Source organism: Cherax quadricarinatus, chromosome 54, assembly GCF_038502225.1.
Source record: "Cherax quadricarinatus isolate ZL_2023a chromosome 54, ASM3850222v1, whole genome shotgun sequence".
Taxonomy (NCBI): Eukaryota; Metazoa; Arthropoda; class Malacostraca; order Decapoda; family Parastacidae; genus Cherax; species Cherax quadricarinatus.
Genome location: NC_091345.1, coordinates 4,209,202 through 4,231,878, shown reverse-complemented (window position 1 = coordinate 4,231,878; position 22,677 = coordinate 4,209,202). Strand labels below are relative to the sequence as shown.

At 39.9% G+C, this 22,677-nt stretch overlaps 1 protein-coding gene across 1 annotated transcript in view; it reads left to right on the top strand.

Moving 5' to 3' along the window:
• Nucleotides 1-21,079, top strand: part of LOC128699121 (uncharacterized) — a 50,636-nt gene extending 29,557 nt beyond the window's left edge. Inside the window, exons 3-9 of the mRNA XM_053791646.2 lie at nt 805-925; nt 3,357-3,487; nt 4,572-4,681; nt 8,258-8,403; nt 10,513-10,750; nt 11,523-11,639; nt 18,458-21,079. Of these exons, the coding sequence (XP_053647621.2) occupies nt 805-925; nt 3,357-3,487; nt 4,572-4,681; nt 8,258-8,403; nt 10,513-10,750; nt 11,523-11,639; nt 18,458-18,575 (981 nt within the window). The 3' untranslated portion in view covers nt 18,576-21,079. The remainder of the gene's footprint in view (nt 1-804; nt 926-3,356; nt 3,488-4,571; nt 4,682-8,257; nt 8,404-10,512; nt 10,751-11,522; nt 11,640-18,457) is intronic.
• The last annotated feature ends 1,598 nt before the right edge of the window (nt 21,080-22,677 follow it).

The window sequence follows — 22,677 nt, the reverse complement described above, 5'->3', positions numbered from 1 at the left end:
TAAACACAACCTTGGAGCAATGTAAACATTCGGAAAGATCCTGGTCACAGTGTTATATATTTAGGCTTTGAGCATATTTGCAACTGTTTTCTTTTCTCTGTATATAAATGGGGAACAAGTGGAATTCATTTGCGATTGCTGTTGCAAGATCTGCTGCATATACAACAACCAATTCACTGACCTGCGACAGTGATCTGTCTACATGGAAACTGAATCGGCCATTCAGTCTGGTATATGCATTTCTCTGCTTTTTCATTCCCACAAGAAGCTGATCCATGAAAAGACAGAAGCACTAACACACCAGTACAGGTGGTCCTGTGTGTTAACACATCAACACAAGTGGTCCTGTGTGTTAACACACCAGTACAGGTGATCCTGTGTGTTAACACCAGTACAGGTGGTCCTGTGTGTTAACACACCAGTACAGGTGGTCCTGTGTGTTAACACATCAGTACAAGTGGTCCTGTGTGTTAACACACCAGTACAGGTGGTCCTTTGTGTTAACACATCAACACAAGTGGTCCTGTGTGTTAACACATCAGCACAAGTGGTCCTGTGTGTTAACATCAGTACAAGTGGTCCTGTGTGTTAACACATCAGTACAAGTGGTCCTGTGTGTTAACACATCAGTACAAGTGGTCCTGTGTGTTAACACATCAGTACAAGTGGTCCTGTGTGTTAACATATTAGTACAAGTGGTCCTGTATGCTAATACCTTATACAGCTGTTGCCTTGCATGAACATATTTATACAGCTGGTGGCATGAGTCAACGCATGTATTCATCTAGTAATGTTTTACCATAGGTGGGCGTGTATGGCCACGGGCGTCTGATGGATCCTCCGGCCAGAAACTCCATGTGGAGGTTCGGATACCCGAACCCCGTGAACTACAACGACAACGAACTCTATTGTGGAGGCTACGTCGGTAAGTCAGTAAGACTGAGCGAGTGATTTTCTTTCCTTCTGGTTGAACCTAATTATCTCTTATTCTGGTCAGTTATATCATCCATGAGTTTGTCCCCTTTCCTCATTGAGGTTCAGATGTTTGCACATAGATAGACCGATGCCTCACACACACATTTTCACAATCAGTTTCATTTTAGAGAGTATTGTCATGTTATGGTCTGTGCCAGACATCACTCTTAACTCGACACATGAGGACATTGGGAAAGCAGATTCAAAAGACTACCAGTATATTGTGGCTGACAGTGTCGCTCTCTTTGTACTACAGTAGTGTGGCCTCAACCTACAATGAACCAGCATGTCCTAAAAATCTTCACAAATTATGTCGGCAAGCATTATGACAATAGAGAATTAGTAGTCTTTTGGAGGCTTTCCAGAAACATTGACATTTGAAACTCAAGAGTGAAGTCATCACCTTCGAAGCATGTCTCTGTTGAAGTTGCAGTTCTAGAAACTGTAGCCATAACTATAACAAAGGCAGATTCTCATAGTAATATATCAAACACGACAAATGTTCACTAAACTGAAGATACACATCCTGTCTCGTGGTTCACCAGACTATTAATGATGCTGATACATAAATTAAAAAACATGAAAACTACACAATAAAGGACAAAGAATTGCAGAAGTGAGTGATGACACGGATTTGTACTTTTTATATCCATTTAAAAGCCATTCACCAAAATAATCTTTATGAAATCTGGTAAATTTCAGTCTCAACAAGATTTATACTATTAGCAAACAACAAACAAATTTCGGGCAGGTGCGCCAGTATTTTGTTGTCCGTCATTCGTTCACCGGTTGTAACACAACGTCAGCTCTTTACGCGAAGGAAAAATGTAAAAGCGCTTCATATCCTGAAGTACAGACGAAACATATGTGATATTGTATCTGTTTCCACTAGTCCACAAGTGTTAGTAAATGATGATGCTAGCGTGTTGGTCTGGCACTCACCTTAACACAACAATACTCTTTAAAACGAAACTAGTTGTGAATATGTGTGTGTGTGAGGCATCGGCCTATATATGTGGAAATATCTTCAAACACACACACACACACACACATCAGAGGCCAGTGGCACTGATATACACAATATAAAGGTTACGGTTAACATTATCTAAAGAACAGTGGAACACCTACCAAGGAGTGGATTCATCAGCATCAACCAACTTGGTTTTAGAGATGGGAAATCTTATCTCGGAAATCTGCTATCGAAAGACAGGCAGGAGAGAGAGAGGGCTGAGCCGACTGTTCATTTTTTGCTCTGTAAGGCGTTCTATACAGTACCTCAAGAGGCTGGGGTAAAAATAGAGAATTATTCAAGAATAACAGGGAAAACACTAAATGTAATGGATCAAAGAATGCTTATAAGGAAGGAAACAAACGCGAACCTGACAAATTTATGAATGCGCTGGATGCGTGCGGCCAACAGTAACAGCCTGGTTGATCAGGCCCTGATCCACAGGGAGGCCTGGTGAATGACTGGGCCGCGGGGGCGTTGACCCCAGGAACGACCCCCAGGTAGAGAGCATATATAAGGCATGGCTTGAAGTAAGCAGTGATAATATGGAACCCACATCTGATAAAATACTTCAAGAAGCTACAAAAAGTGCAAAGGACTGAAAAAAAAAACCTAGAGGCCGTGTTATGATGAGAAATCAGAGGAGTTAAACTTGACAATACCAAAGGACAGAAAGGAATAGAGGTGACTTAGCTACGACGTACGAAATACTTAGAGGAATTGACGGAGTGGAAAGGGCGAGTGTGTTGGAAACGGAGCTCAGGTACACAAGGGCAGAGCCGGAAGTTAAGACACGGATGAGGCACATAGATGTTAGGAAATTCTTCTTTAGCTTTAGTGATCACAAAGTTTAAAGACCTAGACAGCGAAATGGAAAAGGCAGAATCCATAGCTTTTTAGTATGATAAGACTCACACAGCCAGGAGAGAGGCGGGGCTAGGAGCTGAAATTCAACCCCCTGAAACCACATATAGGTGAGTTCACACACAAACTCAAATTCATTCTCTCTGTTTCTAATGTATTATTAAAAGAAATTTCGCAAAGATTTTAAAACAATATAATTTACAATGGTTCCTGTGAGTCACGTGGATGTTGAAGACATTTGTGTTACAGTATTAAATGACAGCATTATAAGTGTAATTAAATACCATCTAATGACAGCATTATAAGTGTAATTAAATACCATCTAATGACAGCATTATAAGTGTAATTAAATACGATCTAATGACAGCATTATAAGTGTAATTAATACTATCTAATGACAGCATTATAAGTGTAATTAAATACCATCTAATGACAGCATTATAAGTGTAATTAAATACTATCTAATGACAGCATTATAAGTACAACTAATTCACAATCTCCACCACAGTTCATTACAATAAGAACGGAGGCAGGTGTGGTGTATGTGGCGACAACTACCAGGAGAAGACACCCAGGTCGCATGAGAACCGTGGTATCTTCGGTAATGGTATCAATACCAAGAACTACGTGTCTGGCCAGGTAAGATTGTGTTTGTGTGTGTGTACTCATACATTTGCACTCACCTATTTGTGGTTGCAGGGCTCGAGTAACAGCTCCTGGTTCTGCCTCATCGCTGGTCGCTACTAGGTCCACTCTCTCCCTGCTCCATGAGCTTTATCGTGCCTCTTCTTAAAACTATGCATGAATCCTACTTCCACTACATCACTCTACAGATTGTTCCACTTCCTGACAACTCTATAGCTGAAGAAATATTTCCTAACATCCCTGTGACTCATCTGAGTTTTCAACTTTAAGTTGTGTCTCCTTGTTGCTGTGTCCCATCTCTGAAACATACTGACCCTATCCACCCTGTCAATTCCTCTCAGTGTTTTATATTTCGTTATCATGTCCTCCCGAGCTCTCCTGTCCTCCAGTGTTGTCAGGTTGATTTCTTTTAACCTCTCCTCGTAGGACATATCCCTTAGCTCCGGGACTAGTATTGTTTCAAACCTTTGTACTTTATCTAATTTTTTGACATGCTCGACCAGGTTAGTAAGTAAGATAGTTTATTCAGGTATACACAAATACAGTTACATAGATTATCATACATAGCAGCATATGTGTAGAGGGGTTGCAGGTGTGGGTTCCGTACTGGTGCTGCAAACTCTAGTATGGGCCTGACATACACGGTGTACAGGCGTCGAAACGCTATTCTTAGGTTTGCCAGGCGCCGATATGTTGCTGCTTTTATTTGGTTGATGTGCGCCTCAGGGGATGTGCTCGGTGTTATACTCACTCCAACATCCTTTTCCTTGAGTGAGGTTTGCAGTCTTTGGCCACCTAGCCTATACTCTGTCTGCGGTCTTCTTTGCCCTTCCCCGATCTTCATAACTTTGCATTTGGCGGGGTTAAACTCCAGGAGTCAGTTGTTGGACCAGGCTTGCACACTGTCTAGATCCCTTTGTTGTCCTACCTGATCCTCATCCACTTGAATTCTCATTAGCTTCATATCATCTGCAAATATGGACATTTATGAATCTATCCCTTCTGTCATGTCATTCACATGTGTGTACTTCCCTAATTTTGTGTGTTTGTGCCATCCTAACAAAGCTATGTGTTGCAGGTAATCAACATAGAAGTTGAGTTGACTACAAACCACAAAGGACGTATGGAGGTGCGGCTGTGTCCACACAATGATCCCTCTACCGCCATCACCCAGGAATGTTTCGACCAGTGAGTTACATTAACAACTATATAGGGAATTAAGAGACGTTTCACCTTCATGGAAAATAATTTGAAACCCAAATTAAATGACATACAGAATATTGGAAGAGTTTGGCATTATTATTCATTTTTATTATTATTGTTTTAAATAATTAGGGATTTCTACTTTAATTGACACTAATTAATCACATGTCAGTCGAGTTCACTTAGACCCCAGCTATCCAGTTCTAAAACATATGAACTCTTCCCATCAACAGGGCTGTATTACAGCTAAGCATACTGGTTACTTACCAATCTGATGTATCCGATGACACCTGACACCTGGTTCATTATCCAGGCTGTAATATCCAGTACGCTGTCTAAAGTGAAGCGCAGGCCTCGCGTTTGCTCCAAGACTAACTCTGTGACTGATTTCTAATAACTGGAACCCATGCCACTCTACCTACTATTTCCTACCTAGCTTGAACGAGCTTATAGATTGCAATCTATGCTGTACAAGGTTGTAAAATTGACCAGCCAGTGGCGGTTCTAAAAAAGTCAGGCAAGACCATGCACGAATAAGGTCACAAGGTCTCTTTCACTACTCTCGAGTGTGAATCCGGTGTAAGTCCAAAGGTCCACAGAATCACTTAGATATGAGCCTTCAATACTCTAACACCGCCGACCTTAACTAGGAGCAACAGGTACACCAGGACGGGCCCTGGTCCGGGTCTTCTCCATGCGATGATCCGGCAAACTAGGCACTGACGCACTATTACATTTAAAGGGTAATCTCAGCGTCATGGACCATCCTCGCCAGGCGTCTTGAACACTTACAAGCTCTCTGGTCGAACGGAGACTGAAATCCCGCCCCTGACTTTTCGGATCGTATGCCTGGCGTCAGCCCTAAATTACCAGAGACGGAAAAAAAATGAACACCCTTCGAGTGCTCTAGAGACGTGAGAGTGTCAGTCATTGTGACTTTCGAGGTCCTAGACCAGAGTGGTCAAGATCTCACAGCTTTATCAAGTCACTGACGACTTAGATATGTAAAGGAACGTGATGTTTCTCACGGCCTCTCTAGAGAGGGAGAGTCGTTCAGGCAGCCTCCACATTATCCCAAGTGAGGGGTGCTAACGGTCATTATGATACTGGGATTAAGCACTCACCCCCAGTGGAATGGTAGAGAAACTGGTGGAATCAAATTCCACCACAATTACTGAAGAAAGTCATTAAGTACAGAACATTCTCTATACATGGACTATATTTCTCTCTGAACAGAGCATTATCTAGTAATATTCAGATGACAACTATTGTATAAACATAATGAATAAATGCAATATATAAACTAGTGTATAGCCCTACTGTATAAACGCTGTGTATAAGCCTAGTGTATAAACCAAGGGTATAAACCTAGTGTACAATATACATTTGCTCTTCACACAATATCACTCAACTAATCAGCAAATTCTTCCTTCCTGGAGGAATATTAACTCCACTTGGGGCCTCTAAATTAAAACAAAAGATCACCGTTATAGGCGTGATAAGGAATAGGCAAATATCAATTAGAGCAATTAAGTGTGAACTGTGTAAGAGAATTATGGAAGAACGGGCAGGCTGGGGGGGGGGTTGCATTATATTGTTACACAGAATGGATAATATAATACTGAATTGTTTAATGACCTGTTTAATAAATTGTTTAATGCCTAGAATACAACTACCATTATAGATGTATGATGTTCTACAACCTGTTGATTGAACATTAAAATGGTATAAAATACCGACAGATTGTTAGGTAAGACAACACAAGGGTATCTTGGTACAGACCATCAACTTCGACCTCTACTAGTGAGAACGGCTGGGTTTGAGAGGGACCTCCCCTCCCAAAGCAACCTACGTCTCACCTCCTGGCACTATATAAAGGCTCCATCCTGTCACTTCAACTTCATATTGTTTCAGTCAACGGAACAATGCTCTTCTCCAGACTGAGGGACTGACCACCTCAAAACTTTAAGGGTGATGGACTGATTACATCGTCTTCAAGTATCTTCTGCTTCTATCAACTTTTCTGTACTCGACTGAAGAAGCCTACTGTGTAGGCGAAACGTTTCGAAATAAAGATACCTAACTGTTACATATGTGTCTTACCTAACAACCTGTTGATTCCCAGATTCCCCAACAGAGGGGCATTGTAAGGAATAGAACAACTTGAAGCTTAAACAGTGTTTCTGCTGTAGGGGAGTAGGGAAATTACCCTCTTTCTTGATGTCTGACGCTTGTAGACACTCCCTCTCCCTGGCTCACTTATAATAATAATAATAATAATAATAATAATAATAATAATAATAATAATAATAATAATAGTAGTAATAATAATAATAGTATATCTTTATTTCTACAAGTACATGTACAAAATATACAGGCCTAGCTAACACCAATGACATACTACTATATAGAAAGCAGCTTGTTATGCAGAGCATTTCGGGCAAATTAGGTCAGTTTTATCCCAGGATGCGACCCACACCAAGTACCCATTTTATACTGATGGGTGAACATGGACAGCAGGTGTCTTAAGGAAACACGTCCTAATGTTATCCAGACGCACCGGAGATTTGAACTCCGGACCACAGTATGTAAGGTAATTCTACGTCTTCTTAACACTGATGCCAGAGACAGTGAATATATTGTTACATCGTTAAATGGACGCAAGTAAAATAGTGACTGCCTGGGTCACAACATAAGTAACACTGTACCTCCTTGAGGCACGCCCTTCTGTCGACATCTCTCCGAGTAGCTACGGGAATTTACAAATTATAATTATCATGTAACAGGAAGCTACTCTTTTAGGAACTTTATCTAAGGATAATTATAACAAAATAAATATCGTATTATGAAACATGCAAATCGTCACGTAAAAAACAACCAAAAAAATTGGTATTGGAAGATAAGAAAAACATTCCTTACGGCAACCTTTCTTCTCTAAGACAACTGACATAATAGTTAATTTTTATGTATTCAGGATGAACTTCGCTATATCTCGTTGACTACTACTTTACAGTTATAAAATGATAAGTAGTTAATAATAATAAAAAATAACCTAAATAAAATAACTGTAAAATGGGAATAATAAAATTTCCAGTTATAATAATAATAATAATAATAATAATAATAATAATAATAATAATAATCATAATAATAATAATAATAATAATAATAATAATCATAATAATAATCATAATAATAATCATAATAATAATCATAATCATAATAATAATTATTATTATGATTATTATTATTATTATTATTATTATTATTTTGGGGAAGCTCTCAACCATATGAGTTCATACAGTACAGGGGGACAGGGAAGGTAATCATGTTTGATCCGGAGGAAGACAGTTCCAATTCCTTTCTATCAAGAGTTCTCCACAGGTATCAAGGTGTTTCCTCGAAGTTTTTTTAAGATTAATCATCTTAATTGTTTCCCTTAAAAGTTGTCACCTTCAGAAGTAAACCTTCCCATGGAAGTTCATTTCCAGTTGTAATATAAACACAGATAAATGTTTGTCATGTTTTTTCTCTTTATGATGTAATATTTCCCTTGTTCAGGTATCCCTTGCCCCTGGAAGGCACTTCAGACTTCAGGTTCATCATTCCAGAAGACAGTCCCAAGGCTGGTGTGTTCACCTGGAAAGTTAAGCTTCCTGACGGCGTCACCTGCAGCGCCTGTGTTATTCAATGGACCTACTTTGCAGGTTAGCTTATGTTTTTTGGGGGTTTATTCATTAAGGAATATATGACACGGATCTTTGTCATCAGTCGTCCCTTTCAGCGGTGGCATACAAGCCAGCGGTGGCTTTTATGCCACCGCTGGCTTACTAGTGATAAAATCCAATTATTTAAGAAGATTAGTTTACTGCTGTTTGTAATATAGTGTAACACTGCCGGTACAATATACAGTTGTGTAGTAAGTAGTAAATAAATTATTCAAGCCATTAAAATACTTTCCAATAAATCGCCGCATTATAAAAAGTGTTTTAAAACCGTAAAACTGCACACTTTCTTTTAATTTTCAAGGCAAAAAAAAAAAGAAAAAAAAAATCACTGTTCGATCATCTTACATATATCTCCAAGATTACCAAGAAATTTAATGGAAGCTGTAATCACCCAGTTCACAGTCAACAGTCTCCTCATGACATCACGAAATGGATCTATAAGAAGCAAATATTATCTAACAAATTTACTTAACATTTCTATAAAATGTGTCCAACAATACACATGAAGGCACTCCAGTGCCACACGTGTAGAAGATTTTCCCAGATATTCCAAGTGTATGGAGATACAGGCAAAATAATGGATATTAAAGAATGGCTGAAGAACAGGAAAAGAGTCATCTTAAATTGGGTAGAAACTTATTAGAACCATAATTTGAATGATTTGAACAGAATCCCACAAGTAAATGTTCTAGAGCCTACCATGTCTGTAATCAATAATAGCGTTGTCAAAAACATTACAAATCCCATTATTTTATTGGACAACACAAAAATTTTCTGAAAGAATGACAAATAAAGTAGCTATAACCTTTCTGCCAGAATTGCCTATTCGACGTACTAAGAGGCCTAAAGACTAGCTAATGTTATTTGAAATAGATGTAGGACCCAGGATGTGAGATATAGAGACTAAACAATTTGCATGGTTTAAGAATTTACCAATCACTAAAATATCACTGCCAATAGTCGAAAGAATTAAATAAAACTAAAATATTCCCAAGAATCGTTAAATATGGAGACACATCCACGAACAGACGAGAATATATTGAAGATTTCACGGCTAAAAAAGATTCAACTATGACAAAAAAACATTGTAAACTTTAAAGAGAGAATAATAATACTGAATATGACTAATAAGTCACAGTACATTGGCTGGAATAATTCACAACAAATCCAGAGATTGTAAATAAAAGTTTGACAAAGTGTCGATCGGTCCTGAATTATTATAAGCTGTCGAACAACAAAATATCTTTGCTTGTATTGTTGCCAATTGTTTCAAGCAGGTAATATGGCTTGGTTCATTTATCACTTATAGTTTCTATACCACTATGTATCTTTAGTGAAAAAAAGTATTATCAAATCCCGACCCCTCGTATTTTGTTCGTTTATCCCAAAGTTCGCAATAATGGAGAAATTGATAAATTTTATTTGGCTGAAGAGTGTGGGTTGTACGGATTTTTTTTTTTTTTTTGATTTAATAACGATGTATTTTCACTGCCTTTTTGTGTATTGCGAATATGGATGTCCTGTTACATGCCAGTTTTATGTTTTACATATTGCCATACGTATCTGATTTTGCTTTAAAATACAATATAAATTTTACAAGCTATGTTAGTCTTTACTCCATGGCTTTGAAAAGGGAAACTTTTCCAGACTTACTGACATCTGAGATTTTTTTAATTATACCGTGTTTTATTTGGAGCATAAATAAAATACCCTGGTTACTTACGTCTCAGCTTCCTCTCTTACTTGAATACAAAGGGAAAAGTTGATTAACATGCAACTACTTAACTTTTAATTTAACTTTTTTTTTGCAATGTGGTACTTGTCGAAAAGGTAAATATTTCTGCGATATCGTAGTTTTGCTTCTCACGAGAGATAAACTTTCTAATAGGTGTTCTTTGTCCTATAGATGATTTTGTTTTCACATTTTTCTATACCAATCAGAATGTTTAATTTCAAACAAAAGGGAATTTTTCTAAACTTCATGCATTTTCTTTTTTTAAATATAAGTTAATGAAATACTTGCCTGTGTTAATCTGAACATTATCACATTGCAAACTACGAGATTTTCCATTTCATTACATCTTTCAGGAAATACTTGGGGCTTTGACAATGCAACTGGTGAAGCGGCTCAGGGCAAGGGACCACAAGAAACCTTCATCAACTGTGCTGATGTGTACATACACTCAAATACCCCCATTGGTGCACCAGCCAACAACAACGTGGTAGACAACCCCTGGGCGCTCTATTTCAGGGGAAGCTTCCCAGGAATGAACAGAGACGTGAATGCTAAGCCTGATAAAAATGGTCTCACTCCTCTTGTTATCAGGTGAGGCGAGGCTAATAGTTTAGGTCATTGCTATTCAACATATATTTTTTTTATATTGTCCACCGCTCGTGGAGAAATTGACAATGTCTTCCACTCCAACTGGAGATTATTTTTTTCAAAAGTTATCTGCAATTCTAAATTAACTTAAAGGAGAGAAATATAAAGTGGTGTGACCTCTTGGGGTAAACTGGTCTAGAGGCAACACATTGGCCTTAATAAAAAAAAATATTGAAATAAACCCAACCTAGGGCCAGAATCTCTCGTAAACTAGAAAAAAAAAGTTCAACTGGTGGCCAATTCTGAGTTTAATAAACACAATGTTTGATCCTCAAGGAAGGTTAAATAAACTTGATTCTAAGAAAATAAAAATTTTAACAACCTGTATTATGCATCACAAAACTGCGTTACTATACCCTTAACACACATCACAAAAATAATATTCCCACACACATATACCTTTGATCGTATTTGCTTTGATCTCCTCCTCTTTTCTGCAATACTGCAACCTCCTGATGATCTGTTGACTGCAACACGAAAGGCCTTGAGCTATCATTCAACTCCCCCCGTAGTTGTTTTGCATTATATATATATATATATATATATATATATATATATATATATATATATATATATATATATATATATATATATATATATATATATGACGACAAAAAAATCCAGCTTTTGTCTTTCATAAGTTTTCATTTTTATTTATTTATTTATTTTTTTTTTGTATGTGTGTTTTCTTTGCTAACTTACACTGTGTTCGCAGGGCTCAGCTGTGTCTTCCACGTAAGAAATACAAGAATATAGCTGGCTTTGATACGTGGTGTATGCAAACCTGCCTTCACTACCCACCCAGGTGCAATTACGACTTTTGTTACTGCGTGTAAGTTCAATTTTCGTTAATTTTAATGTATTTTTTACAAACACATCTGCCCTCTCCCACCGAGCCAAGGTGACACGAAAAAAGAAGAAGCATATTCATCATCACTCACTCCATCACTGTTTTGCCAGAGACGTGCCGAGACTAGAGTTAAAAAACTGCAACAAATCCTCTTCCTTCCAGGACTTAAGTCCTGTTACCCGGTTTCCCTGAATCCCTTCATGAATGTTACTTTGCTCACACTCCAACATCATATCAAGTCATAAAAACCATTTGCCTCCACTCACTTCTATCTAACAAGCCTGGTGCTCCGGGGTATGGGGAAGTGACCTCTAACTTGGGCCAGGCGCCCATACTTATCGGGAGTACTGCGTACTCTGATGCTGAGTTTGCAGGTTCGAATCCTGCTGTGGACTGAAAGCACAATGTTTATCTCCCACCGAGCAGGGCTCAATATACCTACTAGCCATCTGAATAATTTGTAGGCAACTGAGCCAACACAGGAAATTATATATCTGTCCGGATTACCTGGTTATGTGCCCAGTTGTAGGCAAAGTTTCCAGCTGAATCATTACTCCTTAGGGGGAGATATAATTGTGCTGTATAAGTGGAAAACAGGAATGCATAAAGGGGGGTGTAAATAACGTGTTAAAAATATCTAACCAAGACGGGACTCGCAGCAGTAGGTTCAAGTTGGAAAAACTTAGATTTAGAGAGGATATGGGTTAGGTAACAGAGTTGTGGATGAGTGGAACAAACTCCCGAGTAGCGTCCCTGAAGCTAAACCTTTTTGTTGCTTGGAAAATAGGTTAAACAAGTATTTGAGTGGGTGTGGGTTGGACCTGATAGGATGTGCCAGTAGGCCTATCCTAGGGGTCTACTGGCCCCTGGCACCATGACTAACCATTGCTTGTGCCAATAAGCAATGGTAAATTAGATGGGTGTTCATGTGTCAGCTATTACTGAGATATAAATACAAAATATAATGTGAGAAAACTGAAAATTAGCCTCACCATCGATGGGGTAAACTAAAATTATTTCAGAATTAAAAAAATTAAGTGAAGAATTATTTTTTTAGTGAAACAGCTTCAGTTGACCAATATTTTTATGTTGCGTTCTCTCTGCTCTGCTAGGTTATTTTCATATAGTTAAAATTAGTAAAAGTTCTTAAACTGAACGCTACAGTACTCGCAACACTTTGCCACCCTGAAAAATATGTCCTTACCATCACCCTCTATGTAGTCTGTTAAGTATTTCTTGATTCATGATCCATTGTAGAACTGCTTGTTCATCTAATTTGTGAATCAGTGTCTTGAAGGGACCATTGTTAAATGCTTTCTTACCGTTTAAGAATATGCAATGAATCCATACTTGTCTTTCTGGTTTCATTTCCCTTATTGTGTTTTAGAACTCTAGTAAAAGGAAATATAAACACATATGCAGTATAATGTGATCCTTTATTGACTACGTTTCGCCCACACAGTGGGCTTTTTCAAGTCACAAACAGATCTGTTTGTGACTTGAAAAAGCCCACTGTGTGGGCGAAACGTAGTCAATAAAGGATCACATTATACTGCATATGTGTTTATATTTCCATTGTGTCGGTATTTTATACCATTTATTTCCAGAACTCTAGTAAGTTAGTTAGGCATGATTTACCTTGGGTATTACCTGGAGTTTACCTGGAGAGAGTTTCGGGGGTCAACGCCCCCGCGGCCCGGTCTGTGACCAGGCCTCCTGGTGGATCAGCGCCTGATCAACCAGGCTGTTGCTGCTGGCTGCACGCAAACCAACGTACGAGCCACAGCCCGGCTGATCAGGAACTGACTTTAGGTGCTTGTCCAGTGCCAGCTTGAAGACTGCCAGGGGTCTGTTGGTAATCCCCCTTATGTGTGCTGGGAGGCAGTTGAACAGTCTCGGGCCCCTGACACTTATTGTATGGTCTCTTAACGTGCTAGTGACACCCCTGCTTTTCATTGGGGGGATGGTGCATCGTCTGCCAAGTCTTTTGCTTTCGTAGTGAGTGATTTTCGTGTGCAAGTTCGGTACTAGTCCCTCTAGGATTTTCCAGGTGTATATAATCATGTATCTCTCCCTCCTGCGTTCCAGGGAATACAGGTTTAGAAACCTCAAGCGCTCCCAGTAATTGAGGTGTTTTATCTCCGTTATGCGCGCCGTGAAAGTTCTCTGTACATTTTCTAGGTCGGCAATTTCACCTGCCTTGAAAGGTGCTGTTAGAGTGCAGCAATATTCCAGCCTAGATAGAACAAGTGACCTGAAGAGTGTCATCATGGGCTTGGCCTCCCTAGTTTTGAAGGTTCTCATTATCCATCCTGTCATTTTTCTAGCAGATGCGATTGATACAATGTTATGGTCCTTGAAGTTGAGATCCTCCGACATAATCACTCCCAGGTCTTTGACGTTGGTGTTTCGCTCTATTTTGTGGCCAGAATTTGTTTTGTACTCTGATGAAGATTTAATTTCCTCATGTTTACCATATCTGAGTAATTGAAATTTCTCATCGTTGAACTTCATATTGTTTTCTGCAGCCCACTGAAAGATTTGGTTGATGTCCGCCTGGAGCCTTGCAGTGTCTGCAATGGAAGACACTGTCATGCAGATTCGGGTGTCATCTGCAAAGGTAGACACGGTGCTGTGGCTGACATCCTTGTCTATGTCGGATATGAGGATGAGGAACAAGATGGGAGCTAGTACTGTGCCTTGTGGAACAGAGCTTTTCACCGTAGCTGCCTCGGACTTTACTCTGTTGACGACTACTCTCTGTGTTCTGTTAGTGAGGAAATTATAGATCCATCGACCGACTTTTCCTGTTATTCCTTTAGCGCGCATTTTGTGCGCTATTACGCCATGGTCACACTTGTCGAAAGCTTTTGCAAAGTCTGTATATATTACATCTGCATTCTTTTTGTCTTCTAGTGCATTTAGGACCTTGTCGTAGTGATCCAGTAGTTGATACAGACAGGAGCGACCTGTTCTAAACCCATGTTGCCCTGGGTTGTGTAACTGATGGGTTTCTAGATGGGTGGTGATCTTGCTTCTTAGGACCCTTTCAAAGATTTTTATGATATGGGATGTTAGTGCTATTGGTCTGTAGTTCTTTGCTGTTGCTTTACTGCCCCCTTTGTGGAGTGGGGCTATGTCTGTTGTTTTTAGTAACTGAGGGACGACCCCCGTGTCCATGCTCCCTCTCCATAGGATGGAAAAGGCTCGTGATAGGGGCTTCTTGCAGTTCTTGATGAACACAGAGTTCCATGAGTCTGGCCCTGGGGCAGAGTGCATGGGCATGTCATTTATCGCCTGTTCGAAGTCATTTGGCGTCAGGATAACATCGGATAGGCTTGTGTTAATCAAATTTTGTGGCTCTCTCATAAAAAATTCATTTTGATCTTCGACTCTCAGTCTGGTTAGCGGCTTGCTAAAAACTGAGTCATATTGGGACTTGAGTAGCTCACTCATTTCCTTGCTGTCATCTGTGTAGGACCCATCTTGTTTAAGTAGGGGCCCAATACTGGACGTTGTTCTCGATTTTGATTTGGCATAGGAGAAGAAATACTTTGGGTTTCTTTCGATTTCATTTATGGCTTTTAGTTCTTCCCGCGATTCCTGACTCCTAAAGGATTCTTTTAGCTTAAGTTCGATGCTTGCTATTTCTCTGACCAGTGTCACCCTGCGCATTTCAGATATATTGACCTCTTTTAGCCGCTCTGTTATTCTTTTCCGTCGCCTGTAAAGGGAGCGCCTGTCTCTTTCTATTTTACATCTACTCCTCCTTTTTCTTAGAGGAATAAGCCTTGTGCATACATCGAGTGCCACCGAGTTAATCTGTTCTAGGCATAAGTTTGGGTCTGTGTTGCTTAGTATATCTTCCCAGCTTATATCGGTTAGGACTTGGTTTACTTGGTCCCACTTTATGTTTTTGTTATTGAAGTTGAATTTGGTGAATGCTCCCTCGTGACTAGTCTCATTTTGTCGGTCTGGGGCTCCACGCATACATGTCTGAACCTCAATTATGTTGTGATCTGAGTATATTGTTTTTGATATGGTGACATTTCTTATCAGATCATCATTGTTAGTGAAGATGAGGTCTAGTGTATTCTCCAGTCTAGTAGGCTCTATTATTTGCTGGTTTAAATTGAATTTTGTGCAGAGATTTAAAAGCTCGTGTGAATGTGAGTTTTCATCAGAGCTGCCTCCTGGTGTTATTACTGCAACAATATTATTTGCTATATTCCTCCATTTTAGGTGCCTTAAGTTGAAATCCCCCAGGAGCAAGATGTTGGGTGCAGGAGCTGGAAGATTTTCCAGACAGTGGTCAATTTTTAACAGCTGTTCCTGGAATTGCTGGGATGTTGCATCCGGAGGCTTGTAGACTACCACAATGACTAGGTTTTGGTTCTCGACCTTTACTGCTAAAACTTCCACTACGTCATTTGAGGCATTAAGCAGTTCTGTGCAAACAAGTGACTCTGCAATGTACAGGCCAACCCCCCCCCTTTTGCCTGTTCACTCTGTCACATCTGTATAGGTTGTAACCTGGGATCCATATTTCGTTGTCCAAGTGATCCTTTATGTGGGTCTCAGTGAAAGCCGCGAACATTGCCTTTGCCTCTGCAAGCAGTCCACGGATGAAAGGTATTTTGTTGTTTGTTGCTGGCTTTAGACCCTGTATATTTGCAAAGAAGAATGTTATCGGACTGGTGGTATTGTTGGTACTGGGGGGGGATTTTTTTTCCGGCATTAGTATCTGTATCTGTTGGTTTGGAGTGGAGGCCATCGACTGTGGTTCCACTCCAGGAATGACTGGATTTGGTGTACGATTTCTGCCATTTCCTGCCAGTTTTTTTTCCTTCCTGGCACTAAAAAACCTCTCCCTCTTGAGTGGCTGTGGCTACCCAGGTTTTCCCATGGCCTGGATGTTTTGTATCTTTTTGTCCCCTTTAGATGGTATGCCTGGCAATTTAAGTTATAGCACAGTCTTTCCTGTACTGAAGAGGTACACATTTCAGGGTGATCAGGGTGATTTAAATTTCCTAAATCTATGCTGATTTTCTTTAAAAAAAAAAAAAGACCTATAACACTCAGTCATTATTTATCTGATTGTCTTTTCCAGTACTTTGGTTAATATATTTTTTGTGCTACTGGCCTATTATTCAGTTCTTCTTGTCTGTCCGCGTGTTTGTATACCAGAATTACGTTTGCAGTTTTTGAGTTCTCCAGTTGATTTATCTCTCCTGGAACATGCTGTATGTAATTAGGTTTATACAATTTACAGTTTTTCACTCCTTTCATTATCCATGGAAATATGCCTTCAGGCCACATGGATTTTGATGTGTAACTTTTATAGTTTCATTACTTTTTTGGTCCATGATTTCCGCCCAATAAATGCCAGTATGTAGAAAATATTCCCTCCCTCTTCAAAATTATTACTTGGTCTTTTACAGATACCTTCTTTCTTATGTGACTGTGTTATATTTTAGGCTCTGATTGGCCTTTGCGGATATGCCAGTCTCCAACTGACGTTCTGTTTCTCTTATTATCCTTGTATAGTCATTCCTGATCCATGAGCTTTGTTGTATCTAGTCTTAAAGCTATGTATGCATCCTGACTCCACTACATCAATCTCTAGATTATTCCACTTCCTGACAACTCTGTGACCGAAGAAGTACTTCCTAACATCCCTATGATTCATCTGAGTTTTTAACTTTCAGTTGCAGTTTCATGTTGCTGTATCTCATCTCTGAAACATCCTGTCCCTATCCACCCTGTCAATGCCTCTCAGTATTTTATATGTCGTTATCATATTTCCCCTATCTCTCCTGTCCTGCAGTCTCGTCAGATTGATTTCCCTTAATCTTTCCTCATAGAACATACCCCTTAGCTCCGGGACTTGTCTTGTTGCAAACCTTTGCACTTGGGTGTGGGTTCCATACTAGTGCTGCATACTCCAATATGGGCCTGACATACACGCTGTACAGAGTTTTAAATGATTCCTTACTCAAGTGTTGAAACGCTATTCTTAGGTTTGCCAGGCGCCTGTATGTTGCAGCAGTTATTTGGTTGATGTGGGCCTCAGGAGATGTGCTCGGCATTATACTCACCTCAAGATCATTTTCCTTGAGTGAGGTTTTCAGTCTTTGCCCCCTTAGCCTATACTCTGTCTGTGGTCTTCTTTTACTTCCCCAAATCTTCATGACGTTGCATTTGGTGGGGTTAATCTCCATGAGCCAGTTGTTGGACCAGGCTGGCAGCCTGTCCAGATCCCTTTGTAGTCCCACGTGATCGTCATCAACTAAAATTCTTCGCATTAGCTTCACATCATCTGCAAACAGGGACATTTCTGAATCTATCCCTTCCCTCAGGTCATTCACATAGACCAAAAACAGCACCGGCCCTAGGACTAACCCTTTTGGAACTCTGCTCGTCACAGGTGCCCACTCTGACACCTCGTCACGTACCTTCACTCGTTGTTTCCTTGTTGTCAGATATTCTCTGAAACAATACAATGCCTTTCCTGTTAGTCCTGCCTGCTCCTCTAGCTTTTGCTCTAATCTCTTGTGCAAAACTTTGTCAAAAGCCTTCTTGCAGTCCAAGAAAATGCAGTCTATACCCACCCCTCTCTCTCCTGTCTTACTTCTGTCACCTTGTCGTAAAACTCCAGTAGTTTATGACGCAGGATTTCCCCTTCCTGAGGGTAAAGGGTCGTTCCAGCAGTATTGGTTTAATTTTTATTGCGTAAACCCTTCTCTTGGCGTATGCAAATCTTAATTAAGTATAAATTAAACCTTACGCCTTTCTTACAGGTCTGAGTGTAAAGCAGTTGGAAGACTGGCCGAAAAAAAGGATGCAGACGTGTTCTGCCACCAGAACTGTCTTGGTCATCCATCATTTTGCCCTTCAGACATGTGCGAGTGTCTCTAGATCTACTCACCTCTACCCGCCCGCCAGCAAGTCTCCTCAGTGCTCACCCACACACATACCATACAACGTTCAACGTTCTTAAATTCATGTTCTATAAATCTGTACAATTTTTAATAAGAATCTTTTCCTTTTTTTTTTACTAAACGCAATGCATTTTTATTAAGAAATTCAAAAGGCACTTTCCCGACTACTGATTCTAAGACATGATGTACCCAAACATTGCCCAAACATCAAGACATTACAACTTTCCTTATATATTAATTCACTAGGCGTTGGAACAAGCATATAGATAAATGACTCAGAGAACTGACAAGTTGATAAATTAGAAACATGGGTATATTTATTGAGGAAACGTTTCACCACACAGTGACTTCATCAGTCCTAAACAAACTTCTGATCTTCGCCATTTTTTTTTTGTATAGGACTGATGAAGCCACTGTGGGGCGAAACGTTTCCTCAATAAAGATACCCAGGTGTTGGACATGTGTCTAATTTATCAACCGTAACAAGTCTTTCTCATCACTGTCATAGGTAAGCTATTCATAAGATGAAATACAGCTTGGTCTCGATTAGTGCAAATCCTGTGAAGTAGTCGCATTATTCGAAGTTATAATTATATGTAATGTGTGGTAATTGGTTCCAGCCTAGCAGAAAAATGCGATGAAAATTTAAAAAATTTTTTTTTACCTATTTATTAACGTAATATAAAAGCAAAGAATAAGAAAAAAAAAATGTATTTCTGATTTGTTATTGTAAAGAAGCCACGATTATCGAGAATATGAAGGTAGTTATGAACTCTGCCTGATGAAATAACTGCTTTAGCTTTCAAGCAAACAAAAAGACATGACCGGGGCCATAATAGACACAGGTTTGCACGTACACTATTAAGAATTTTAATATAATTTATACGATGAATGTGTACCCACTTGGTACTACAGTTAGAGTTTCTGACTTGACTTCTTGACCACTTCACTGAAGCTATTGATTATTATCCAGATCTGGGTTCCACAGAGGTATTCAGATGTGGGTTCCACAGGAGTATTCAGATCTGGGTTCCACAGGGGTATTCAGATCTGGGTTCCACATGGGTATTCAGATCTGGGTTCCACAGGGGTATTCAGATCTGGGTTCCACAGGGGTATTCAGATCTGGGTTCCACAGGGGTATTCAGATCTGGGTTACACAACGGTATTCAGATCTGGGCTCTAGTTTGGGAGTCCGGATCTGGATCCTCCAGAAGCGTGCAGATCCTGGGATCTTGGCCTTTCACTAGCACGCTGTTTCGAAGATATCAGCATTCTGACACTTAATATTAGTACTGTCTTTACAAGAAACATTTCTCTTTTCATACGTCATAGATATCAGTGACTTGCGATCTAATCTGTGATAGATATCTGTAGACTGTGATCTTTTGTATGACAGCTGTGGGTCACTAATTACCTGTTCTGTGACAGATAATTAGTGACGAGTGATCCATCCTGTGGTATATATCTATCACCAGTGATTTATTCTGGGTTCAAAATATTTAAGGCAGCATTTGTTTTCCTGATGTCAAGTACGTAAAAAAATGAATATAGCTTTTCAGTGCATATACATTAATTTTATAGCTTTTCAGTGCATATAGTACATTTTGCCAGATACAGTTAAGGAAACAGTGTTTTACTTGCAGCTGGTTCCTTTGATTTCACCAGCATCTGGTCTCCTTCGTTTCATCAGCAGATGGTCCCCTTGATTTCACTTGCAGCTGGTCCCCTTGGTTTCACTTGCATCTGTTCTGGTTGGTTGCACTAGCAGCTGGTATTGTTGTCTTCAACAACAGCTGGTGTAATTGGTTTCAACAACAGTTGGTCTGAATGGTTTTATTAGTATTTGATCTGGTTCTTTAAGCAGCAGCTGGGCTGTTTGGTTCAGCAGCAACAGCAAGTGGTTTAAATGGCTCCTCCACAATATATACATTTTATATCTTATCTAAAATAATAATACAATGATTAGGTGTTATTTAAGCATCAGTTACATTGAGTACTTTGCAAATATTTTAATTATATTAATATAAATAATTACATTACATTAAGTACTCTTTATTTTAGATACATCAGTACTCAGCATTTTAATTAAGTAATCTCGACAAATTCCTATTACATTAAAGTACTTTCAGCTAAAGTTCATTATATCTGGTGTTCGCTGCACTGTTACATTAAAAACTTACAATATATGGAACAAGTTACTTTTTAAGGTGTTAAGTATCCTTCGGTGTTCGTTGTTTGAGTTACCTGACTCCTGCCACCTGGTGCTTGTGCAGGCTGATGCCGCAGTGGCTTTCTTAACTATTGAACCAACTTCATAATATTGTCTGTTAAACAACTTATTCCTGATACACTGTTATTTATTTGAACTTTATTCAGTTTTTATTAGCTTTGTTAAGCTTGCAATAGGTTATTTATTTGTTATTGTTATTATTATAAAGTTAATGTTGTTATTTGCTATTAATAAAAAAAAGTCACAAATATCCTTTTATTTTTCCCTGCAGACTTAAGAGAGTTGAAAATAAAAGATATTTGGACACTGTTCCCTGTCAGCAAAGTACCAAACTTTCATAAAATCACAATGAAACGGGTGACAGCAAATATATATAAAAAAAAACCACAGTGAAAAAGTAGGTTGAAAGCATGAACACCTTCATGTACTTGTATAAATATTCTGAGGAATAGGAAGGAGAGGCAAGAGAAGCACATTGATATTGTGATAAGTGAGGTGCTACCTCACTCTGGTATCTCACAAGTGAGGTGCTACCTCACTCTGGTATCTCACAAGTGAGGTGCTACCTCACTCTGGTATCTCACAAGTGAGGTGCTACCTCACTCTGGTATCTCACAAGTGAGGTGCTACCTCACTCTGGTATCTCACAAGTGAGGTGCTACCTCACTCTGGTATCTCACAAGTGAGGTGCTACCTCACTCTGGTATCTCACAAGTGAGGTGCTACCTCACTCTGGTATCTCACAAGTGAGGTGCTACCTCACTCTGGTATCTCACAAGTGAGGTGCTACCTCACTCTGGTATCTCACAAGTGAGGTGCTACCTCACTCTGGTATCTCACAAGTGAGGTGCTACCTCACTCTGGTATCTCACAAGTGAGGTGCTACCTCACTCTGGTATCTCACAAGTGAGGTGCTACCTCACTCTGGTATCTCACAAGTGAGGTGCTACCTCACTCTGGTATCTCACAAGTGAGGTGCTACCTCACTCTGGTATCTCACAAGTGAGGTGCTACCTCACTCTGGTATCTCACAAGTGAGGTGCTACCTCACTCTGGTATCTCACAAGTGAGGTGCTACCTCACTCTGGTATCTCACAAGTGAGGTGCTACCTCACTCTGGTATCTCACAAGTGAGGTGCTACCTCACTCTGGTATCTCACAAGTGAGGTGCTACCTCACTCTGGTATCTCACAAGTGAGGTGCTACCTCACTCTGGTATCTCACAAGTGAGGTGCTACCTCACTCTGGTATCTCACAAGTGAGGTGCTACCTCACTCTGGTATCTCACAAGTGAGGTGCTACCTCACTCTGGTATCTCACAAGTGAGGTGCTACCTCACTCTGGTATCTCACAAGTGAGGTGCTACCTCACTCTGGTATCTCACAAGTGATGTGCTACCTCACTCTGGTATCTCACAAGTGAGGTGCTACCTCACTCTGGTATCTCACAAGTGAGGTGCTACCTCACTCTGGTATCTCACAAGTGAGGTGCTACCTCACTCTGGTATCTCACAAGTGAGGTGCTACCTCACTCTGGTATCTCACAAGTGAGGTGTTACCTCACTCTGGTATCTCACAAGTGAGGTGCTACCTCACTCTGGTATCTCACAAGTGAGGTGCTACCTCACTCTGGTATCTCACAAGTGAGGTGCTACCTCACTCTGGTACCACACAAGTGATGTGCTACCTCACTCTGGTATCACACAAGACAGGTGCTACCTCACTCTGGTATCACACAAGACAGGTGCTACCTCACTCTGGTATCACACAAGACAGGTGCTACCTCACTCTGGTATCACACAAGACAGGTGCTACCTCACTCTGGTATCACACAAGTGAGGTGCTAC